The sequence below is a fragment of the Chiloscyllium punctatum genome, chromosome 29, assembly GCF_047496795.1.
Source record: "Chiloscyllium punctatum isolate Juve2018m chromosome 29, sChiPun1.3, whole genome shotgun sequence".
Lineage (NCBI taxonomy): Eukaryota > Metazoa > Chordata > Chondrichthyes > Orectolobiformes > Hemiscylliidae > Chiloscyllium > Chiloscyllium punctatum.
The window spans coordinates 22,451,451-22,475,696 of record NC_092767.1 but is presented as its reverse complement, the minus strand read 5'-3'; the positions used below and the strand labels follow the sequence as shown (position 1 = coordinate 22,475,696).

Here is a 24,246-nt window from a genome sequence, read left to right as displayed (position 1 = left end):
ACCATAGCCACACACACACACACACACACACACACTCCTGCAGGTTAAGCAATGCTCAATCTAATGCAACATCCTGGTGGTTCTCCTTTGCACCCCCTCCAGTACAATCACATCCTTCCTATCATGCGGTGACCAGAACTGCACACAGTATTCCAGCTGTGGTCTCACCAAAATCCTGTAAAGCTCCAACATGACACCTCCCTGCTCATGTATTCAGTGGCTTTGATCCTTCTTAATTCCCTTACCTGCCTATCCTGCTGCCTTCACGGATGGCTGGAACACACAAACCAGGATCCGTCTAATCTTCTGTGCTTGCAAGGATCCTCCTATTTAACATGTACTCCCTTGCCATGTTAGTCCTCCAGAAATGCATGTCACAGAAATTTGGGCATTCAGTAGCACAGAATAGAGAAAAAAAAACGACTGGCATCAAGAGATGGCATCTTTTAAACATTGTAACTGTGCCCACATACATTACTTCATCTGGAAGTTCATTCCATCACAAACCACTCTAGGGAAAAAAGAGTCGCTCCTCAATTTTTAAATCTTTTTCCTCTGACCTTACAAACATGGCCCTGAGTCTGAACTCCCCCACACTAGGGAAAAGACCCTTGTCATTCACCTTATCAATCACTGTCATGATTTTATAAACCTCAGCAAGGTCACCCCTCAATTTCCTATGCTGCAGTGAAAAACACATACAGTTCTGATGTGGATCCTTCAGAGAGGGGACAAAAAATGTTTACCAGGACGTTGTCTGGAATGGGGGATTTTACCTGTGAAGAAAGATTGGATAGACTGGGTTTGTGTTCACTGGAATGCAGGAGGTTGAGGGGTGACCTTATAGAAGTTTATAAGATTGTGAATGGCATGGATAGGGTGGAAAGTATGAGGCCTTTTCTCAGGGTGGAAGAATCAGTTACTCGGGGACACAGGTTCAAGGTGCAGGGGTCAGGGGGGTGTTTAAAAGAGATATGTGAGGCATGTTTATCATGGAAGGGGTGGTGAGTTCATGGAACACACTGCCAGAACAGACAATGGAAGCAGACACAATTGGAGTTTTCAAGAAGCATCCAGCAGCAGGCATGAATAGGAAGGGAACAGGGGAATACGGATCCTGTAGGTGAAGACAGTTTTAATATGGAAGGCAAAATGTGTCAGTGCAGGCTTGGAGGGTTGAAGGGCCTGTTCCTGTGCTGTAATGTTCTTTGTAAAATGTCCCCAGCCTCTCCAGTCTATTTTTATATCTCAAACCCTGCACTCCTGGCATCATCCTGGTCAATCTTTTCTGAACCGTCTCCATTTTAATAATATCCTTCCTACAGCAGCTTGAGCAGAACAGGACACAGTCTTCCAGAACTGGTCTTACCAACTTCCTGTCCAACCTCAGCACACCATCCCAACTCCAATATTCAGAGAGCTGAACAATGAAGGTCATCACACTCCAGCAGGTATTGTTTCACCCTGACTCCCCTTGTAACTGTCCACATCTCGCTGGAACACTGATGTGAAACATCTTGGCTCTTTGACTGATTCAACCAAGTCTCATTTCCTACTGTTCCTGTGTATCCCTCGGAACAGGAATGTAATGTGCATTCCCATGGAACATCACAACGACATACTTGTTTGTGGATTCACATGAGGTGGGCATCGCTGGCTGGGATAGCCTTGTTACCCATCCCCCGAATCTCTCCGGCATAAATGATAAGGAACTGTCCTCTTTAACTCCACTGTCCTTGTGTTTTAAGAACCCTGACCACCAATGCAAAGTCACATGGGAGAGAGTTCCAGGATTCTGTCCCAGAAAAACTGAAGGAAGGATGATTATTTTCAAAGTTGGGATTAAGGGTGAAGTGGAGAGTAACTGCAGAAGGAGTAGTGTTGCATCATATTGCTGGCCTTGTCTTCAAGGTGATATTGATGTTGGGTTTACAAAGTGCTGTTGAGGGACCCTTCCTGAATTACTCGAGTAAATCCACAACAGATATAACATTGTTTCCTGGAAAAAATGGACAGGCTTCATCAGAGAAGGGAAATGCAAATTGCTCAAAGTCTTATGAGATGATAACATGGAGGGCCCAAGCAGCTGAAGGCTGGTGGAGTGATGGAATCAGGGGATGGTCAAGAGGCTGGAATCGCAGGAGGGCTGACATCATGGAGTGATAATGAGCATTGATGTTACAGCTAAGAGAAGGTTATTGGGACTGGAGGAGGTTTCAGAGATAGGGTGGGGTGTAGGGGGCGGAGGAGGTTCAGGAGATAGAGAAGGTGTCAGGGCTGGATGAGGTTAAAGAGATAGGGAGGAGTGTACTGGGTGGAGGGGGATATAGAGATGTACAACACAGAAACAGTCCCATCAATCCAACGTGTCCATGCCAAGCAGTTCTCCTCACCTAATCTTGACTCAATTGCCTGCACTTGGCCCATATCCCTCTGCACCTTTCCTCATCATATACCAATCCTGATGCCCTTTAAATGCTGTAATTGTAACAGCCTCCACCACTTCCTCTGGCAGCTCATTCCATACACACACCACTCCTCAGCCCATTGGCCCATCTCATCAAGGTCCTGTTGTACTTTGAGGTAACCTTCTTTGCCATCCACTACACCTCTAGTTTTGGTGTCATCTGCAAACTTACGAACTGTATCCCCTATGTTCACATCCAAATCATTATATAAATGATGAAAAGCAGTGGATCCAGCACCGATCCTTGTGGCACACCACTGTCGCAGGCCTCGAGTCTGAAAAGCAACTCTCCACCACCGCCCTCTGTCTTTTACCTCAAAGTCAGTTCAGTATCCAAATGGCTAGTTCTGCTTGTACTCCATGAGATCTAACCTTGCTAACCAGTCTACCATGGGGATCCTTGTCGAACGCCTTACTGAAGTCCACATAGATTGCGTCTACTGCTCTGCCCTCATCAATCCTCTTTGTTACTTCTCTGAACAAACTCAGTCAAGTTAGTGAGACATGAATTCCCACACACAAAGTCATGTTGACTATTCCTAATCAGTCCTTGCCTTTCCAAATACATGTAAGTCCTGTCCGTCAGGATTCCCTCTAACAACTTGCCCGCCACCAATGTCAGGCTTACCGGTTTATAGCTTCTCTCAGCTTTAAAGCCTCACCTTTTCATTCTGAGGCTATGTCCTCTGGTTCTAGTCTCTCCTACTCGTGGAAACACCTTTCCATATCCAGTCTACCACGGGGTCTCAGTATTCTGTAAGTTTCAATCAGATCTCCCTCAATCTTCTGAACTCCATTGAGTCCAGACCCAGAGTCCTCAGCCACTCCTCATGTGACAAACCTTTCATTCCTGGGATCATTCTTATAAAATGCCTCAGGAATGCTCTTAACTTACTATTGTGAGAGTTGACATTACACTGAATTACATATTTTGACTGCAGGCTATAAAACTACCGAAGTTTAGCAGCAAGCTATGTTAGTGTCCCTTTCTCACTGACTGCTGCTCTCTCCTCAACAGTTTGAAGGGTCTATGATGTGTAGATACTAAACAGTACAAACTGAGTGTACACATCTCTCTGTCATGAGAACAACCCATGGTCTACTCAGACTATGTGGACTTTACCTTCACAAGCATATATTAATATGATTAAGAAAACATTTACTCAACAACAGGAATGGGTTGGATGATTACAAAAATAACTTGGTCCACATATATTTTGCCCGAACCATGGTTGCTACCATATAACCAAAAACAATTATACATGAGGAAGTCTAAACCCAGTTTATTCATCCTCGACGTGTGTTGCAATTCGATTCTTTATGTTTGCTTGTCTTTGACAGTGCATTACTCTATAATGTAGGTATGCCTGCGCTCATGTATGTTCACCCTGTTCAATGTCCTTGTCTTTATCTTCATCTTCACTCTCAGAAGATTACTGCTGATCCCCTATTTCCTCCGCCTACAGTCCACACCCTGTTTGTCGACTGCACTTGAGAAAGGCATAGTGCCCCATTTCTGATCGATACTGCAATGCCCCACTGGAGCTTCCAACTCATCTTGAAGTGGTTGAGTTATGATTGTTCAACTATGGCCCTGGTGGAAGCATGGGCAGTATTGTATTTTAATTTTGCCGTTGCCTCAGGGACGCACGAGCAGCTTGATAACATTCATAGACCCTCATTTCAAGGAGATTGGAGTGTAAGAGTAGGGATTACTTACTGGTGAGACCACAGAGCCATACAACACGGAAACAGACTCTCCGGTCCAACAAAGCTTTGCCAAACATTATCCGAAATTAAACTAGTTCCACCTGCCTGCTCCTGGCCCATAGCCCTCCAACCCTTTCCCACTCATGTACTTATCCAAATGTCTTTTAAACCTTATAATTGTACCCACATCCTCCCTTTTCTCAGGAAGTTCATTCCACATGCATAAAGAAAGTTCCTCATCTTTTAAAATCTCTTTCCTCTCACTTTAAAAATATGCCCCCTCGTCTTGAAATGCCCACCCTTGGGAAAAGACAACTAGCATTAACTCTATCCATACCCATCATTCTTTTATAAACTTCTATCAGTCTCGAGTAATGTGGGCAGTTTTGGTCCCTTTGTTTGGGGAAATTTCATTGGAGGCAGTTGAGAGAAGGTCTGCTAGGCTAATCCCCAGAGAGCAGGGATTGTCTAAATAGCAAATGCTAAACAGGTTGGGACTCTACTCACTGGAACTTAGAAGAATGATCTAACTGAAAAATATGGGATTCTTAACGGGTTTTAGAGGGAAAATGCTGGGAGGAGATTTCTCGTCATGGGGGAGGCTAGGACCAGAAAGCATGGTCTCAGAATCAAGGGGTGTCAGTTTAAGACTGAAACAAGGAAGAATTTCTTCTCTTTGTGTCTTTGGAAGTCCTTGTCACAGTGGCCCTTTGTGGGGGCAGAGTCCTTGTGTATATTTAAGGCTGAGATGGATAGATTCTTGATCAGTCAGGGAATCAAGGCTTCCAGGGAAAGCACAGGAAGGTGAAAGTGAGGAATGTTGGATCAGTCACGATCCTATTGAATGGTGGAGCAGGATCAAGAGCTTAAGGGCCTACTCCTGTTCCTGTTTCTTATGGCATTATTGTCATGTGGTCATCCTGAGCACTAACCCACTGTTTTGGAAATCATGGTGTCGAATACTACCACAGTTGATGGTGAAATATGAATTCAATAAAATCTGGATTTAAAAACTAGTCTATGATGACCATATAATCACTGTTGATTCTCAGATTACAGGTTTATTAGTGAAATTCCAGATCCATGGCAATTACGTTGGCTCTTAACTGACATCTGAAATAGTCAAGTAAGACACTCAGTTCAAAGGTAATAATGGATGGAAAACAAATGGCAGCCTTACCAAAAAAGCCACATCCCAGGAAAGAATAACAAGAAAAGAAAAACATGTTATGAACCAAATTTAGAGAATTTTTCATTTAATTCCCTGCAACTCTTCTTCTGTGGCCCAAGGCCTTTGGAAGGAGGCAGGATCTCAGGACTTGTCTTCTACATCAACATCACGGCAGCTCCAAGACGGTCTGAAACAATCCTCCAAACTCTGGCATCGATGGTTCCATATAAGTTAAACATTGTTGAAGTGACAAAACCTTTCCACTCTCCAGCTCTGCAGGTTGGTGATAGAGCAGTCTGAAAGCAACATGGGTACAGGCTATGGCACCCTACAGCTGGGGGAAGGTAGTGATGGCAGAGAATCCCACTGCCCAGGTTGCTTGGCTCTCCTTGGTATGGGTGAATGATATAAACAAGTCTAATCTGGAGAAAGAGGCATCAGTGACAGCTTGGATGTATTTGCAGGTCGCCTCAATTGGGAGATGCTGCAAAAGACCCGATGTAAAATATATGTGTGTGTGTAAAATGTATGGGATTTTGAACTAATGACAAATGTGTTTTGTCCTAATTATTTGAAAGCACTCAATAATTATCTAGGTATGTCTTTCTGGAACCTTGACTTAATGGTGGAATGTGCCTCCTGGAATATTAATGGTTATTTGTTATATTGTGCTTGTTTGTAAGAAAAATCATTGACAGATTTTGTTCTGAGCAAGGATCACTGGATCCAAAACATTAACTCCTGATTTCTCTCCACAGATGCTGCCAGACCTGCTGAGTCTTTTTTGTTTTTGGAATGACTGCAGTTTTTGCATAGGAAATGGGGCTTTATTTTGTGTTTTGAAATATTTTATAATATATTGCAAATAGAAAGGAAAACAAAGAACTGCAGATGGAACTGGAGATCTGAAAGAACCAAATTCAAATCATGCCTGAGAAATTCAGAGGCTCTAGTAACATCTGTGCCAAGAGAAACACAGTTCACACTGAGTCTAGTGTGACTGTTCCTCAGAACTCTGTTTCTCATTCCACAGATGCTGTCAGACCTGCTGAGTTTCTCCAGCATTTTCGATGTTTGTTTTGATTTCCAACATGCACAGTTTTTGCCTTTAGTCAGATCTGAAGGTAAAGCCGTTCATATCTGTGTCTTAGGGTACACTGTTCACAAGTAATCCATGGCTGATACATTAAACAATAAAGACATTTGAGAGTGCAGGTGGGAGACAATTTAAAACAAGGAAAAAGAGTAAGTGCTGAGAGAATGCTGCAAGTTTGCAGCGTCTGTGGAAAGAGAGACAGACAGACAGACAGAGTTAACATTTTGAGTTCAATGTTCAGTTTTCATGACAATTTAAGGTCTCCTCTGAATGACAGAACCTCCCCCTAGTTCTGTTCTGGAAGCTCAGGACTGATGTTCATGTTCAAGTTTTGTACAAGGGCCAGATCCTACTCAAATGGCTACAGTTTAAGCAGGTAAAGCCTGTGTAAATTTGGGGAATGAATATGAGGGTTTTGCAATTAAAGCCCAGCTACCAAGCCAAATCAAGCTACAATTGAAAATAATGCATTTCCATTGGCTCAGAACAAGGCAAACAAACAAAATAAATTGATTGCAAGAATGTTTCATCATTGAGTTTAGTCTGCCCTTCCCTCTGAACATAATAAACTGCAATGAACAATGCACCTGTTTCTAGAATTGGTTTTATTTCAACAATAAATACTTTGTTCAGTGAGCAATAAAATCTTGCTGAGGACACAGGACAGTGAATATTTTCTCTGTGCTGACATTTGAAACACAGATGGAAGTGATATGGGATATTTTGGAACTATCATGGTCCCTGGATCACTAAAGATTAGATATGTAAGTAAGATACATATGGAAATCCTGATGATATGACTTGCACGTTTCAAATTCCCATGACCCTCTGCCGACCCTTCTCCCTGACCATCAAGAACACCCAAGGCTTAACTCCCAGCCTACCTATGTACCAGCTCCCCAGCCTGTGATATCTTACCTTGGTTTATTTAGACATTTCAAAGCAATCCTCTGCCTTCTGCACTGAGTTTCAGTCACAGACATTGCAAACTCCTCGTTAGTTTCCTGGTAGCTGTTTGCTAAATCTAGGCTTCAACCACCTCTTGGGTAACTAAACTCCTGATAGCATCATCACACACACTGAGTCCCCTTTCCCATCTATCATTCTGTTCCTTTGTCCATGTGATTACTATCCAAACCCACACATTACCTTCTGAATACTCAGTGACCGAGTGAGTAAGCTAACCTCCAGATCCAGCCGCACAAACCTCCAGACCCTCCGAACCCTGTCAGCTGAAATTACAAACATACATCATGGATCATCCGATTTCAGCCCCACCCCCTACCCTCCCCTCATCTGACCTGTCAAACACCTTGACTGTTAGAACCATCCTCCAAACCAGAACTGACCAGAAAACATCACCACCCACACATTCTAATTACTCCCACCAACTGGACTCTGCAATTCAACCTCAACCATCCAGCTTTTGCCCCCAAACAGACACAATTACCCCCATTGAAATGCATTGACACAATAGAGTCAGGCCTGATTATACTGCCCCTTTTCCCAACGATCCGGATACACTCAAGACAGAATGACCAGCTCATCCTTGTACCAGCTCAGCAATCTGCATTATCCAATCTTCATTTATTTATCAAAGCCATCCTCTGAAATGTGAAGGAAGGATGTGACTCAGGAAACACATAGATTTGGCAAAGATCTTCTGTGAAGATTGCAGCTCTGTACCAGCTGAGCGACAGAATTCCATGATTATGTGCGATGAATCTGTCACAGTCACATTCCATCAAGTTGCTCTGGAGAGTTTCAGAGATCGGAACTCTGGGTCGGGGACAGAATTGTCACATTCGATGGATTTCCAACCAGAATTCTTGAGACCAAAGTTTGGTTTCTGGTCACTGGATTCAAAACGTTAACTCTGATTTCTCTGCACAAATGCTGCCAGACCTGCTGAGCTTTTCCAACAATTTCTGTTTTTGTTTCTGATTTACAGTATCTGCAGTTCCTTCCATTTTATTTGATTATCAAGGACCTGAATGCTCAGCATTTGTCCAATATAAAATGTTCAAATAGCTAATTACTACAAGACAGAGACAAACAGTTAATAAGTCTGTTGTCCACCTGTAAACTTGTGAAATACTGACTCTCTTTGTCCCTGTGCTGCGTAACTGACTTACTCAAGGGCTAATGCAACAAGCCAAACAGACAGTAAGTCAGGTGGCATGTGAGACAGTATTGAATGCCCATTGAATGCTCATTGGTATTTGGTGCTAAAAGTTTGGATTAAGACGCAGTCTGGATAAATTAGATATTGTAAACAGGAGATAATCAAATGGACAGTCACTATTTTCAATAATATAAAAGAAAGAACTGTGGATGTTGGAAATCTGAAACACAAATAGAAATTGCTGGATATTTCTCTCTGCAATCTCTCTACCGATGCTGCCAGACCCGTGGAGTTAACATTTTGACCCTTTTGCAGAATTGGACTTGAAATGTTAACTCTACTTTCTCTCCACTGGCTTCAATAAGCAGCTCTGCCACCCCCATTTTGGAGCAGATATTTTAATCTTCATTTGCTGAGTAACATCAACTCAGACAGCTCAGTTTCCAGACATGAAAGTTTGTGTTTTGGAAATGGGCATGCAATTTAAATCCCTCTCATTTGCCCTGTTGAAAAGGCTTTGGCTTCTTTTGATGGGCAACATAAAGACAGACCGTTTTCCCAAGATACAAATATAAATGGTTTCTGTTCGTATGAACCTGTCCAATATGTTTGTATTTAAACAAATCAAAATAATAGCTCTGTATCTGAACGTGGGCAGCTTTTGTGTCAACTTAAACAAATCCATAGCACACATTGATGTAAATAAATACAGCATGAGGACAGTTAGGGGATAGCAGCCACTCAAGGGGCTGATCGATAGGCCCCCTGATGTTAAAAACAATAACTGCAGATGCTGGAAACCAAATTCTGGATTAGTGGTGCTGGAAGAGCACAGCAGTTCAGGCAGCATCCAACAAGCAGCTAAATCGACGTTTCGGGCAAGAGCCCTTCATCAGAAATAAAGGCAGTGAGCCTGAAGTGTGGAGAGATAAGCTAGAGAAGGGGGGGGGGGAGGTGGGGAGAGAGTAGCATAGAGTACAATGGGTGAGTGGGGGAGGAGATGAAGGTGATAGGTCAGGGAGGGGAGGGTGGAGTGGATAGGTGGAAACGGAGCTAGGCAGTTCGGACAAGTCCGGACAAGTCAAGGGGACAGGGCTGAACTGGAAGTTTGAAACGAGGATGAGGTGGGGGAAGGGGAAATGAGGAAGCTGTTGAAGTCCACATTGATGCCCTGGGGTTGAAGTGTTCCGAGGAGGAAGATGAGGCGTTCTTCCTCCAGGCGTCTGGTGGTGAGGGATCGGCGGTGAAGGAGGCCCAGGACCTCCATGTCCTTGGCAGAGTGGGAGGGGGAGTTGAAATGTTGGGCCACGGGGCGGTTTGGTTGATTGGTGCGGGTGTCTCGGAGATGTTCCCTAAAGCGCTCTGCTAGGAGGCGCCCAGTCTCCCCAATGTAGAGGAGACCACATCGGGAGCAACGGATACAATAAATGATATTGGTGGATGTGCAAGTAAAACTTTGATGGATGTGGAAGGCTCCTTTAGGGCCTTGGATAGAGGTGAGGGAGGAGGTGTGGGCACAGGTTTTACAGTTCCTGCGGTGGCAGGGGAAAGGGTCAGAATGGGAGGGTGGGTCATAGGGGGGTGTTGACCTGACCAGGTAGACACGGAGGGAACGGTCTTTGCGGAAGGCGGAAAGGGGTGGGGAGGGAAACATATCCCTGGTGGTGGGGTCTTTTTGGAGGTGGCGGAAATGTCGGCAGATGATTTGGTTTATGCGAAGGTTTGTAGGGTGGAAGGTGAGCACCAGGGGCGTTCTGTCCTTCTTACGGTTGGTGGGGTGGGGTCTGAGGGCGGAGGTGCGGGATGTGGACAAGATGCGTTGGAGGGCATCTTTAACCAGGTGGTAAGGGAAATTGCGGTCTCTAAAGAAGGAGGCCATCTGGTGTGTTCTATGGTGGAACCGGTCCTCCTGGGAGCAGATACGGAGGAGGCGGAAAAAATTTGGGAATACGGGATGGCATTTTTGCAAGAGATAGGGTGGGAAGAGGTGTAATCCCGGTAGCTGTGGGGGTCGGTGTGTTTGTAAAAAATGTCAGTGTCAAGTCGGTCGTCACTAATGGAGATGAAGAGGACCAGGAAGGGGAGGGAGGTGTCAGAGATGGTCCAGGCCCCTGATGGTAGACATGAAGAGATATTGGCTGCTTGTGATAGTGAGATGGCAATCATCACTGCTGACTTGAATCTACACAAAGACTGTGTAAATCAGGTTGGCAGCAGTAACGTGGATGAGAGGTTATTGATGACCTTCGAGAAAGCATCTTAGAGCTGCGTGTTCTGGAGCAACCAGACAGAAGGTTATGTTATTATCATCTTATTGATACTGTGTAATGTGACAGGATTTATGAAACAATCTCAGTGTAAAGGCACTCCTACGTAGCAGCCATCACAATATGATTCAATTTTCCATCCAATTTGAATGGAAGAAGATTGACTCTGAGGTAAGTATTTCAAACTTAAACAAGGTCCACTCTGCGGGCATGTAAACTAAGCCAGCTGAAGTGAATGGCATAACTGGCTCAGAGAGAGATCAGTAGAGACAGTGATGGCAGAGATTTAAGAGGATACCTCAGAATATTCAGAAGAAGTAGATTCTGACTGAAACAAGAGACTTTAAAGGGAGGACTCACTTTCTGTGGTTGACTGAAAAGTTGAAGAAACCGTCCAACTTGAGGATATTGCAAAGATGGGTGGCAGGTCAGATGATTGATTAGAAAATAAATTATGGCAGAGAAAAAGGTTAATTAGAAGGACGAAATTGGAATCTCAGAACCCAACTCAAAATCTTAAAAACAACAAAGCAAGAGTTTCCATGAGTATTTAAAAACAAAACATGTACGCAATGTGAGTGTCACTCCTCTAGGGAGTGAGAATATTGAGTTATTGGGAGATGATAGGGGGCAAAAAGTGCAGAGCTGGAAAAGCACATCAGGTCAGACAGCATCCAAGGAGCAGGAGAATCGATGTTTCTGGCATAAATCCTTCATCCATAGATGTTAAGGAAATGGCGAATTAAATGAATTAGTACTTTGCTTCTATCTTCACTATAGAAGATACAAAAAGCATTTCAGTAATAGTGGTAAGACACTGTTTTGCTGACATTGAAACTTCAGGCCAACTGTGTCTGCATGCTGACTCAGAACTGAGCACATGTACAGTCCCAGATTGTCTGCATCATCATCCCAATCTCCCTCACCCTCTCCCCTCCTCTCTGAATCTGAACATCACCACCATTCTCCGCACCACCTCCACCAGCCCCAACCACCATCAGACTGGACATCAATCTCTCTCTTCTCCAGGTCACAATCTCTCTCTCACCCTCAGACTTTCCCTCCCACCCCCACTCTATCCCTCCAAATCTCAACATCCAGTGAAACTGAGTAGACATGGAAAGAAGATGCATGATTGAAACACTTCAACCAATCGCATTCACCCATGCGTGAGCAAGTATCTCCCTAGAGAATACTGCATGTGCTCCTCCGTGTCAACCCAACTGTAAGTCAGGAAGTAGGAGGGAGGGATGAACACAATGTAATTACAGTCACTAAGGAGGCTGGACTCAGCAAACTGATAATAGGTCTCATCACCTTCTGTCTTCATCCCAGAGTCTTAAAAGAGGTTGTTAATTCGGTTGTAGATGCATTAATGCAAATTCTTTGAATTTCCCAAGATTCATTAGACTTCACTTCGTCAGAGATCATTTAGTCTGTCAATGTTTTGCCCCATCCCTTGTCAGTGACCATCACCTCCCTGCCTCTAAACCTCTCTTGGCCCCAAGGCCTATTTGGAATGACTTGATGGCACTAACTGCTGTTTTCAGATTCTTACTGACACTAACCTCTAGGATGCATAAGGTTCACTTGGTACAAGGTTCATTAATTGAAACCCGCTGTTTTTCTATTACTACGGTATAATAATTCTATTTAACTCTGAACGTATAATTCATTTCAACAGTCCCTTATTTTGAAAGAGGATGTAAATGCTTTAAGGACAGTTCAGAGGAGGTTTACTCGATGAGTACTTTGAATGAGTGGCTTGTGCAATCGGGATAGGTGCTCAGACTGGGTTTGTTTCTGCTGGAGTTTAGACGAGTTAAGAGTGATCTGATCAAACTGGAGAGATCCTCTTAGTGATCTTGATACAGTGAATGTGGAATGGATGTTTCTTCTTGTGGGTGAGTTCAGATTTAGGGACCATGTTTATAAAATTAGTGAGGGGTCACACTTTTTGGACGGAGATGAAGAGAATTCTTTGTTCGGGTGTGTAACTTTGGAATTGTCTGTCCGAGAAAGTGGGAGAGGTGAGGACAATGGATATTTTTAAGTCACAGGTAGATTTATTCCCTTGCATAACAAGAATCTAAAGTTACACTGGGAAGATGGGAACTCAAAACATAGACTTATCAGCCATAAACTTATGAAAGAGTGGAATAGGTTCAAGCGAGCAAATGAATTTGTTAAAAGCATTCATAAAAGTTTCTTCAAGCAATATATAGAGGATCATACTCAGGAAGGGACAAAACCCGACCTACTCATGGGAAATAGGGTGATGGAGGTGATAGTGGGGGTGCACTTTGGGACCAGTCCTATTAATTTTAAAGTAGTTATGGAGAGGAACTGGTCCACAGGTTCAAGTTCTAAATTGGAGCAAGGTGAATTTTGATGGAATTAGACAGGAGCTTGCAGGGGTTGATTGGAGTAGTTTGTTTGCAGGTAAAGGGACCTCCAGCAAGTGGGAGGCCTTTAAAAGTGAGCTCGCTGGAGTTCAAGGTCTATATGTTCCTATGAAGGTGAAAGGCAAGGTTGACAGGAATAGGGAACCCTGAATGACAAAAGATATAGAGGCTTTGACCAGAAAACGAATGAGGTATGGCTGAGGTACCGGCAACTGGGACCAAGGGAATCCCTGGATATATACAGGGAATGCAGGGTTTTACTGACGAAGAAATCAGGAAAGCCAAAAGGGGGCATGGGATGGCCTTGGCTGAGAAGGTTAGGATGCGTCCAAAGAGGTTCTTTAAGTAAAAAGGAGAAGAATAACTCGTGAAAGAATAGTTATTTCGTATTTTCTAAAGGCAAGTGTAAGTCATTGTGTTCCAGAGGCAATTCATTTGGACACATTGATAGGCTTGAAGCAAAACGCACTTTATTCTTACACTGCAGTTAAAATAGTGATTTTAAAATAGCGGCAATTCCAAGATGGAGGTGGAGTAGGACACCTGAGATTGAGCTTGTCCACTCCGTCCATTTAGAGTCATCGGGTCATAGAGATGTACAGCACAGAAACAGACCCTTCGGTCCAACTCATCCAGATATCCCAACCCAATCTAGCCCCACCGGCCAGCACCCGGCCCATCTTCCTCCAAACCTTTCCTATTGATATACCCATTCAGATGCTTTTTCAATGTTGCAATTGTACCAGCCTCCACCACATCCTCTGGCAGCTCATTCCATACATGAACCACCTTCTGTGTGAAAAAGTTGCCCCTCACGTCTCTTTTATACCTTTGCCTTCTTACCCTAAACCTATGCCCTCTAATTCTGGACTTCCCCACCCCATTTGTCTATTTATCCTATCCATGCCCCTCATGACTCTATAAACCTCTATACAGTCACCCCACAGCCTCCGACGCTCCAGGGAGAACAGCCCCAGCCTGTTCAACCCCTCCCTACAGCTCAAATCCTCCAACCCTGGCAACATTCTTGTGAATCTTTTCTGAACTCTTTCAAGTCTCACAACATCCTTTTAAAAGGAATGAGAGCAGAATTGCACACAATATTCCAAAAGTGGCCTAACCAATGTCCTGTACAGCTGTAACTAACTCCTGTGTTCAATACTATGATGAATAAAGGAACGCATACCAAACGCCTTCTTCACTATCATATTCTACCTGCAACTCTACGTTCAAGGTATAAGACCCTGCACTCCAAGGTCTCTTTGTTCAGCAACACTCCCTTGGACCTTACCATTAAGTGTATAATTCCTGCTAATATTTGCTTTCCCAAAATGACTCCTACATCACTACTTTACACTTGATAAACTTTTGCACAACCTCCCTGAAAATTTATTTTTATGTAGCTTTCCCATGAATTCTTGGCCTATAGAATACAGGCCTAATGCACTTTATGGTCTCTTAAGAATGTCAACCCCTGTGTTACAACTTCCCAACTGCAGCATTGCAATGTGCCGTTGCAGACTAGAGGGATAATTAGTGGGATTAGTTCAGCCTTGTTCAAAAGAGGAGAATTACTTAAATATCGAAGTAGTACATACTATTCAAGCTCAATGAAGGAGGAACAGAATATTGGTTTGCTTCAGCATTGTCTCATATCCTGCAGAATATCCTGTGAATATTCCTTCATTTGAAAAGGGGATTTTCAAACTAAATGAGAGAATAATTGTATTAGATGAAATCAATCAAGTCCCATTCACCAGCATCTGGCCCACACCCCTCCAAGCCTCTCCCACTCAAATACCCATCCAGATGCCCCTGAAATGTTGCAATTGTACCAGCCTCCACCACCTTCCACGGCAGCCCGGTCCACACGCACATACCTTTCCTTTTCATTTTTCTCTTTTCCTTCTTCGCTTTTCCATTTTAGATCTTTCTTCTCTCTTCTTTCTTCTTCCTGGCCATGGGACTCCTGGCCTCAGACTGTGCACAAACCCAGCCTGACAGTCTCTCGGCCCAGCTGAGCAATCTCTCAGTGGCCCAAGGTGCCGCTCTCTCAATGGCTGAGCATGTGCAGTCTCTTGGCCAGGTGTGTTGATCTCTCTGCCTGACGTGATGATCTCTCAGCCGGTTGTGGTGATCTCTTGGCCGGGTGTGGGGATCTCTCGGCCGGGTGTGGGGATCTCGCAGCACACCATGGTAATCTCTCAGCCCAGCGTGATGATCTCTCAGCCCGGCACGGTCAACTATCAGCTGGGGGTATGGTGATCTCTCAGCTGGGGGGATGGTGATCTCTCAGCCTGGTATGGTGATCTCCCAGCCTAGTGTGGCGATCTCTCACCCCAGCGTGGTGATCTCTCAGCCCGGCATGGGGATCTCTCAGCCTGGTGTGATCTCTCGGCTCAGCGTGATAATCTCTCAGCCCAGTGTGGTGATCTCTTGGCTCAGCATGATGATCTCTCAGCCCGGTGTGGTGATCTCTCAGCCCGGTGTGGTGATCTCTTGGCTCAACGTGATGATCTCTCAGCCCGGTGTGGTGATCTCTCAGCCCGGTGTGGTGATCTCTTGGCTCAGCGTGATGATCTCTCAGCCCGGCATGTGGATCTCTCAGGCCGGTGTGGTGATCTCTCGGCTCAGCGTGAAGATCTCTCAGCCCGGCATGGGGATCTCTCACACCAGTGTGGTGATCTCTCAGCCCGGTGTGGTGATCTCTTGGCTCAGCGTGATGATCTCTCAGCCCGGCATGTGGATCTCTCAGGCCGGTGTGGTGATCTCTCGGCTCAGCGTGATGATCTCTCAGCCCGGCATGGGGATCTCTCACGCCAGTGTGATGATCTCTCAGCCCGGTGTGGTGATCTCTCAGCTCGGTGTGGTGATCTCTTGGCTCAGCGTGATGATCTCCCAGCCCGGTGTGGTGATCTCTCAGCCTGGTGTGGTGATCTCTCAGCCCGGCGTGGGGATCTCTCAGCTCGGTGTGGTGATCTCTTGGCTCAGCGTGATGATCTCTCAGCCCGGAATGGGGATCTCTCAGCCCGGTGTGGTGATCTCTCAGCTCAGCGTGATGATAGAACATAAATAGAACATAGAACAATACAGCACAGAACAGGCCCTTCGGCCCACGATGTTGTGCCGAACTTCTATCCTAGATTAAGCACCCATCCATGTACCTATCCAAATGCCGCTTAAAGGTCGCCAATGATTCTGACTCTACCACTCCCACGGGCAGCGCATTCCATGCCCCCACCACTCTCTGGGTAAAGAACCCACCCCTGACATCTCCCCTATACCTTCCACCCTTCACCTTAAATTTATGTCCCCTTGTAACACTCTGTTGTACCCGGGGAAAAAGTTTCTGACTGTCTACTCTATCTATTCCTCTGATCATCTTATAAACCTCTATCAAGTCACCCCTCATCCTTCGCCGTTCCAACGAGAAAAGGCCGAGAACTCTCAACCTATCCTCGTACGACCTACTCTCCATTCCAGGCAACATCCTGGTAAATCTTCTCTGCACCCTCTCCAAAGCTTCCACATCTTTCCTAAAGTGAGGCAACCAGAACTGCACACAGTACTCCAAATGTGGCCTAACCAAAGTCCTGTACAGCTGCAACATCACTTCACGACTCTTGAATTCAATCCCTCTGCTAATGAACGATAATACTCCATAGGCCTTCTTACAAACTCTATCCACCTGAGTGGCAACCTTCAAAGATCTATGTACATAGACCCCAAGATCCCTCTGTTCCTCCACCTGACCAAGAACCCTACCATTAACCCTGTATTCCGCATTCTTATTTGTTCTTCCAAAATGGACAACCTCACACTTGGCAGGGTTGAACTCCATCTGCCACTCCTCGGCCCAGCTCTGCATCATATCTAAGTCCCTCTGCAGCCGACAACAGCCCTCCTTACTGTCCATGACTCCACCTATCTTTGTATCATCTGCAAATTTACTGACCCACCCTTCGACTCCCTCATCTAAGTCATTAATAAAAATTACAAACAGCAGAGGACCCAGAACTGATCCCTGCGGAACTCCACTTGTAACTGGACTCCATGCTGAATATTTACCGTCTACCACCACTCTCTGACTTCGACCGGTTAGCCAGTTTTCTATCCAATTGGCCAAATTTCCCTCTATCCCATGCCTCCTGACTTTCCGCATAAGCCTACCATGGGGAACCTTATCAAATGCCTTACTAAAATCCATGTACACTACATCCACTGCTCTACCCTCTTCCACATGCTTGTTCACCTCCTCGAAGAAGATCTCTCAGCCCGGTGTGGCGATCACTCAGCTCGGTGTGGTGATCTCTTGGCTCTGCGTGATGATCTCTCAGCCCGGCATGGGGATCTCTCAGCCCGGTGTGGGGATCTCTCAGCCCGGTGTGGTGATCTCTCAGCCCGGTGTGGTGATCTCTTGGCTCAGCGTAATGATCTCTCAGCCCGGTGTGGTGATCTCTTGGCTCAGCGTGATGATCTCTCAGCCCGGCATGGGGATGTCTCACACCAGTGTGATGATATCTCAGCCTGGTGTGGGGATCTCTTGGCTCAGCGTGATGATCTCTCAGCCCGGCATGTGGATCTCGCAGGCCGGTGTGGTGATCTCTCGGCTCAGCGTGATGATCTCTCAGCCCGGCATGGGGATCTCTCACGCCAGTGTGATGATCTCTCAGCCCGGTGTGGTGATCTCTTGGCTCAGCGTGATGATCTCTCAGCCCGGTGTGGTGATCTCTCAGCTTGGTGTGGTGATCTCTTGGCTCAGCGTGATGATCTCTCAGTCCGGCATGGGGATCTCTCAGCCCAGTGTGGTGATCTCTCGGCTCAGCGTGATGATCTCTCAGCTCGGTGTGGTGATCTCTCAGCTCGGTGTGGTGATCTCTTGGCTCAGCGTGATGATCTCTCAGCCCGGCATGGGCATCTCTCAGCTCGGTGTGGTGATCTCTCGGCTCAGCGTGATGATCTCTCAGCCCGGTGTGGCGATCTCTCAGCTCGGTGTTGTGATCTCTTGGCTCAGCGTGATGATCTCTCAGCCCGGCGTGGTGATCTCTTGGCTCAGCGTGATGATTTCTCAGCCCGGCATGGGGATCTCTCAGCCCGGTGTGGTGATGTCTCGGCTCAGCGTGATGATCTGTCGGCCCGGCATGGGGATCTCTCATGCCAGCGTGATGATCTCTCAGCCCGGCGTGGGGATCTCTTAACCCGGTGTGGTGATCTCTCAGTTCGGTGTGGTGATCTCTTGGCTCAGCGTGATGATCTCTCAGCCCGGTGTGGCGATCTCTCAGCCCGATGTGGTGATGTCTCGGCTCAGCGTGATGATCTCTCGGCCCGGCATGGGGATCTCTCACGCCAGCGTGATGATCTCTCAGCCCGGTGAAGGGATCTCTCAGCCCGGTGTGGTGATCTCTCAGTTCGGTGTGGTGATCTCTTGGCTCAGCGTGGTGATCTCTCAGCTCGGTGTGGTGATCTCTTGGCTCAGTGTGATGATCTCTCAGCTCGGCATGTGGATCTCTCAGCACAGTGTGGTGATCTCTTGGCTCAGTGTGATGATCTCTCCGCCCGGTGTGGGGATCTCTCAGCCCGGTGTGGTGATCTCTCAGCTCGGTGTGGTGATCTCTCGGCTCAGTGTGATGATCTCTCAGCCCGGTGTGGGGATCTCTCAGCTCGGTGTGGTGATCTCTCGGCTCAGTGTGATGATCTCTCAGCCCGGTGTGGTGATCTCTCAGCTCGGTGTGGTGATCTCTCAGCTCGGTGTGGTGATCTCTCGGCTCAGCGTGATGATCTCTCAGCCGGTGTGGTGATCTCTCAGCTCGGTGTGGTGATCTCTCAGCTCGGTGTGGTGATCTCTTGGCACAGCGTGATGATCTCTCAGCCCGGTGTGGCGATCTCTCAGGTCGGTGTTGTGATCTCTTGGCTCAGCGTGATGATCTCTCAGCCCGGCGTGGTGATCTCTCAGCTCGGTGTGGTGATCTCTTGGCCTAGCGTGATGATTTCTCCTGCCCGGCATGGGGATCTCTCAGCCCGGTGTGGTGATGTCTCGGCTCAGCGTGATGATCTGTCGGCCTGGCATGGGGATCTCTCACGCCAGCGTGATGATCTCTCAGCCCGGCATGGGGATCTCTCACGCCAGCGTGATGATCTCTCAGCCCGGCGTGGGGATCTCTCAGCCCGGTGTGGTGATCTCTCAGTTCGGTGTGGTGATCTCTAGGCCCAGCGTGATGATCTCATAGCCCGGTGTGGCGATCTCTCAGCTCGGTGTGGTGATCTCTTGGCTCAGCGTGGTGATCTCTCAGCCCAGCATGTGGATCTCTCAGCCCGGTGTGGTGATGTCTCGGCTTAGCGTGATGATCTCTCGGCCCGGCATAGGGATCTCTCACGCCAGCGTGATGATCTCTCAGCCCGGTGTGGGGATCTCTCAGCCCGGTGTGGTGATCTCTCAGCTCGGTGTGGTGATCTCTTGGCTCAGCGTGATGATCGCTCATCCCGGCGTGGTGATCTCTCAGCTCAGTGTGGTGATCTCTTGGCTCAGCGTGATGATCTCTCAGCCCGGCATGGGGATCTCTCAGCTCGGTGTGGTGATCTCTCGGCTCAGCGTGATGATCTCTCAGCCTGGGTGGCGATCTCTCACGCCAGCGTGATGATCTCTCAGCCCGGTGTGGGGATCTCTCAGCCTGGTGTGGTGATCTCTCAGCTCGGTGTGGTGATCTCTCGGCTCAGCGTGATGATCTCTCAGCCGGAGTGGTGATCTCTCAGCTCGGTGTGGTGATCTCTCAGACTGGTGTGGTGATCTCTCAGCCCGGTGTGGTGATCTCTCAGCTCGGTGTGGTGATCTCTTGGCTCAGCGTGATGATCTCTCAGCCCGGCATGGTGATCTCTCAGCTCGGTGTGGCGATCTCTCAACCCACCGTGATGATCTCCCAGCCCGGCATGGGGATCTCTCAGCCCGGTGTGGTGATCTCTCGGCTTAGCGTGATGATCTTTCAGCCCGGTGTGGTGATCTCTCAGCTCGGTGTTGTGATCTCTTGGCTCAGCGTGATGATCTCTCAGCCTGGCATGGGGATCTCTCAGCTCGGTGTGGTGATCTGTTGGCTCAGCGTGATGATCTATCAGCCCGGCGTGGTGATCTCTCAGATCGGTGTGGTGATCTCTTGGCTCAGCGTGATGATCTCTCAGCCCGGCATGGGGATCTCTCAGCCCGGTGTGGTGATCTCTTGGCTCAGCGTGATGATCTCTCAGCCCGGCGTGGGGATCTCTCAGCCCGGTGTGGTGATCTCTCGGCTCAGCGTGATGATCACCCAGCCCGGTGTGGTGATCTCTCAGTTCGTTATGGTGATCTCTCGGCTCAGTGTGTTGATTCTCAGCCCGGTGTGACGATCTCTCAGCTCGGTGTGGTGATCTCTTGGCTCAGTGTGATGATCTCTCAGCCCGGCATGGTGATCTCTCAGCTCGGTGTGGTGATCTCTTGGCTCAGCGTGATGATCTCTCATCCCGGCGTGGTGATCTCTCAGCTCAGTGTGGTGATATCTTGGCTCAGCGTGATGATCTCTGAGCCCGGCATGGGGATCTCTCAGCCCGGTGTGGTGATCTCTCGTCCAGTGTGATGATCTCCCAGCCCGGTGTGGTGATCTCCCAGCCCGGTGTGATGATCTCTCAGCCCGGTGTGATGATCTCCCAGCCCGGTGTGGTGATCTCCCAGCCCGGTCTGGTGATCTCTTGGCCCAGGCTGATGATCTCTCAGTCCGGTGTGGTGATCTCTCGGTCCAGTGTGGTGATCTCTCGGTTCAGTGTGGTGATCTCTCTGTCCAGTCTGATGATCTTTCGGCCCAGCATGTGCAATTTCTTGGCCAGCTGTTGCCTGAGCACGGACCTCTGATCTCAAGGTGATTCTTTGAAGTGCGGTCCAACTGAGATTAAGCACTTAAGAAAGACTGTAATGTTTGAACCTGCATCTTTATTCCTTTATTTTCCACTTAAAAGTAAGAATGTCTGCAACGTGTAACTTTTAAACTTACTTCGTGTGTTTTATGTTAAAGTGTATTTACTTTAAAAATGAAAAGTGTTGAATTTTTAACATTGTTCTTTCTTCATACTTGTGGGTGGCACAGTGGTTAGCACTGCTGCCTCACAGCGCCAGAGACCTGGGTTCAATTCCCTCCTAAGGTGAGTCTCTGTGTGGAGTTTGCACATTCTCCCCGTGTCTGCGTGGGTTTCCTCCGGGTGCTCCGGTTTCCTCCCACAATCCAAAAATGTGCAGGTTAGGTGAATTGGCCATGCTAAATTGCCCGTAGTGTTAGGTGAAGGGGTAAATGTAGGAGTATGGGTCTGGGTGGTATACGCTTCTGCGGGTCGGTGTGGACTTGTTGGGCCGAAGGGCCTGTTTCCATATGGTAAGTAATCTAATCTAATCTAATCTAATAGCTTCTTCTTAAGATTCTGTGCCAAAGTATTTGTCCCTAAGATGGTGCATTGTGTGGTGACATTATACACTTCTCACTGTATTCCTGCACCTTTATACTGAGTACACGTGACAATAAAATCAAAATCAAATTACAGACAAAAGAAAGAAGAGTTGGAATAACTATTGGAAAACTTAACAGAATAGTGGGTTATTTATCTCATAAACAGCAACTGCTCCAATAGTGTAACATCCCATAAACACATCCTTGGCACTGGCAAACTCAGTAAAATAGATTGTCATACATGCAATTCTGGACAAGGACTGAAATGGAGTTGTTCAAGATTACATTTACTTTCAGTGTTCTGGAAACAGTTCAATATTTATTTATCCCTTTAAATCGGTGTGGTGATCTCCCCAAATGTCATCGAAATGTAATTGTACCTGCCTGGACCACTTTCTCTGACAACCCATTCCATACACACACCCCACCCTCTGCATGAAAATGTTACCCCTCAGGGAGGGAGTAGTGTATAAAAGGAGGGAGGTCTTGTTACAACTGCACAGTCACTGTTTAGACCACACATCAAGTATTGCGCTCAGTTTTGGTTTCCTTTATGAAAATGATACACTTGCATTGGAAGCAGTTCAGAGAAGTCTCAGTTCCTGGGAGGAAGGGATCCTTGTTTCAAAACTCCAATTAACCTGGATTAGAAACATTAACTCTCCTATCCCTCCACACATGCTGCCAGACCTGCTGTGGTTCTCCAGTGATTTCTTTTTGGCACGTTCCAAGAGGTTTATATCTAGAATAAACCTCTAGAATAAACAGACTGGAATCTAATCGAGGGATTCGAAGTAGTGATCTGACTGGAAAGCCACTGGAATTCTGAAAATGTGATTGCACTGATATTTCTGTCTCAATAGTATCCAGCGGAGGTGTCTTTTTAAAAGTAAAACTCAATTTTCAAACTTTCATGTGCACTAGTCTGGGAAAGCCACATCTGGGACTGTATCCTCCAAGGTGGGTCTGTATCTCAGTGACCTGGAGTTGTTTCATAGCATCCCTGTTACAGTGTTTTAAATGCAGGAAGAGCTCACTGAACAGAGAAGAACAAAGAACAATGCAGCACAAGAATAGGCCCTTCGGCCCTCCAAGCCTGCGCTGACACATGTTACCCTTCCATACTAAAACCGTCTTCATTTCCAGGATCCGTATCCCTCTATTCCCTTCCTATTTGTGTATTTGTCCAGGTATTCCTTGAATGCTACTAATGTGTCTGCTTCCACCACCTCCTCTGGCTGTACATTCCAGGCACTCACCACCCTTTGTGTGAAAAACGGGCCTTGCACATCTCTTTTAAACATCCCTCCTTGTGGTTTGAGCCTGTGCCCCTTATAATTGACCCCCCCAACCTGTGAAAAAGCCTCATATTTCCACTTCATCCAATGCCATTCACAATCTTATAAACTTCTACATTCCAATGTAAACAAATCCAGTCTATCCAAACTTTCTTCATCGCTAAAACCACTCATACTAAGGCAACACCCTGGCAAACCTTTTCTGTACCCTGCCTAAAGCATCAACGTCCTTCTAGTAGTGTGGTGATCAGAACTAGACACAATATTCCAAGTGCAGCCAAACGAAAGTTCTACAAAGCTGAAGCATAACTTGCCTATCATAGAAATCATAGAATCCCTACAGTGTGGAAACAGGCCATTTGGCCCAACAAGTCCACACCGACCCTCTGAAGATATCCCACGCAGACCCATTCCTCTCCCCTATTATTCCACATTTCCCCTGAATAATGCGCCTACCTTACACAACCCTGAACGCTATGGGCAATCTACCTTGGCCAATTCACCTAACCCACACATCTTTGGACTACTCAATGCCCATTCCAATGAAGGCAAGCATGCCATAGGCCTTTTTACTCCCTTATCCACCAGAAAAAGGGGAAGCACATGTCAGGTATAGACAGGATAGATCGAGTGAATCCTTAAAAGAGTATACGTAAGAGATAAATCAGGAGGGCAAAAAGGGGACATGAGATAGCTTTGACAACTATAGTTAAGGAGAATCCAAAGGGTTTTTACAAATACATGAAGGACAAAAGGGCAACTGGGGAGAGAATAGGGCCCCTCAATGATCAGCAAGGTGGCCATTGTGCGGAGCTGCAGGAGATGGGGCAGATACTAAACGAGTATTTTGCATCGGTATTTACCATGGAAAAGGACATGGAAGATATAGAATGTAGGGAAATAAATGGTGACATCTTGAAAAATTACAGAGGAGGAAGTGCTGGATGTCTTGAAATGCATAAAAGTTGATAAATCCCCGGGACCTGATCAGGTATACCTGAGAAATCTGTGGGAAGTGATTGCTGGGCCTCTTACTGAGATATTTGTATCAGCGATAGTCACAGGTGAGGTGCTGGAAGACTGGAGGTTGGCTAACGTGGTGCCACTGTTTAAGAAGGGTAGTAAGGACAAGCCAGGGAACTATAGACCAGTGAGCCTGATGTCAGTGGTGGGCAAGGTGTTGGAGGGAATCCTGAGGGACAGGATGTACATGTATTTGGAAAGGCAAGGACTGATTAAGGATAGTCAATA

General features: G+C 46.6%; 1 protein-coding gene across 1 annotated transcript in view; it reads right to left on the bottom strand.

Annotated features, from left to right (window-relative positions):
- The window catches only part of LOC140454400 (beta-1,3-galactosyl-O-glycosyl-glycoprotein beta-1,6-N-acetylglucosaminyltransferase 3-like), a 161,818-nt gene that overhangs the window by 17,520 nt on the left and 120,052 nt on the right, over nt 1-24,246 (bottom strand). Inside the window, exon 3 of the mRNA XM_072549096.1 lies at nt 1,330-1,359. Coding sequence (XP_072405197.1) covers nt 1,330-1,359 — 30 coding nt within the window. The remainder of the gene's footprint in view (nt 1-1,329; nt 1,360-24,246) is intronic.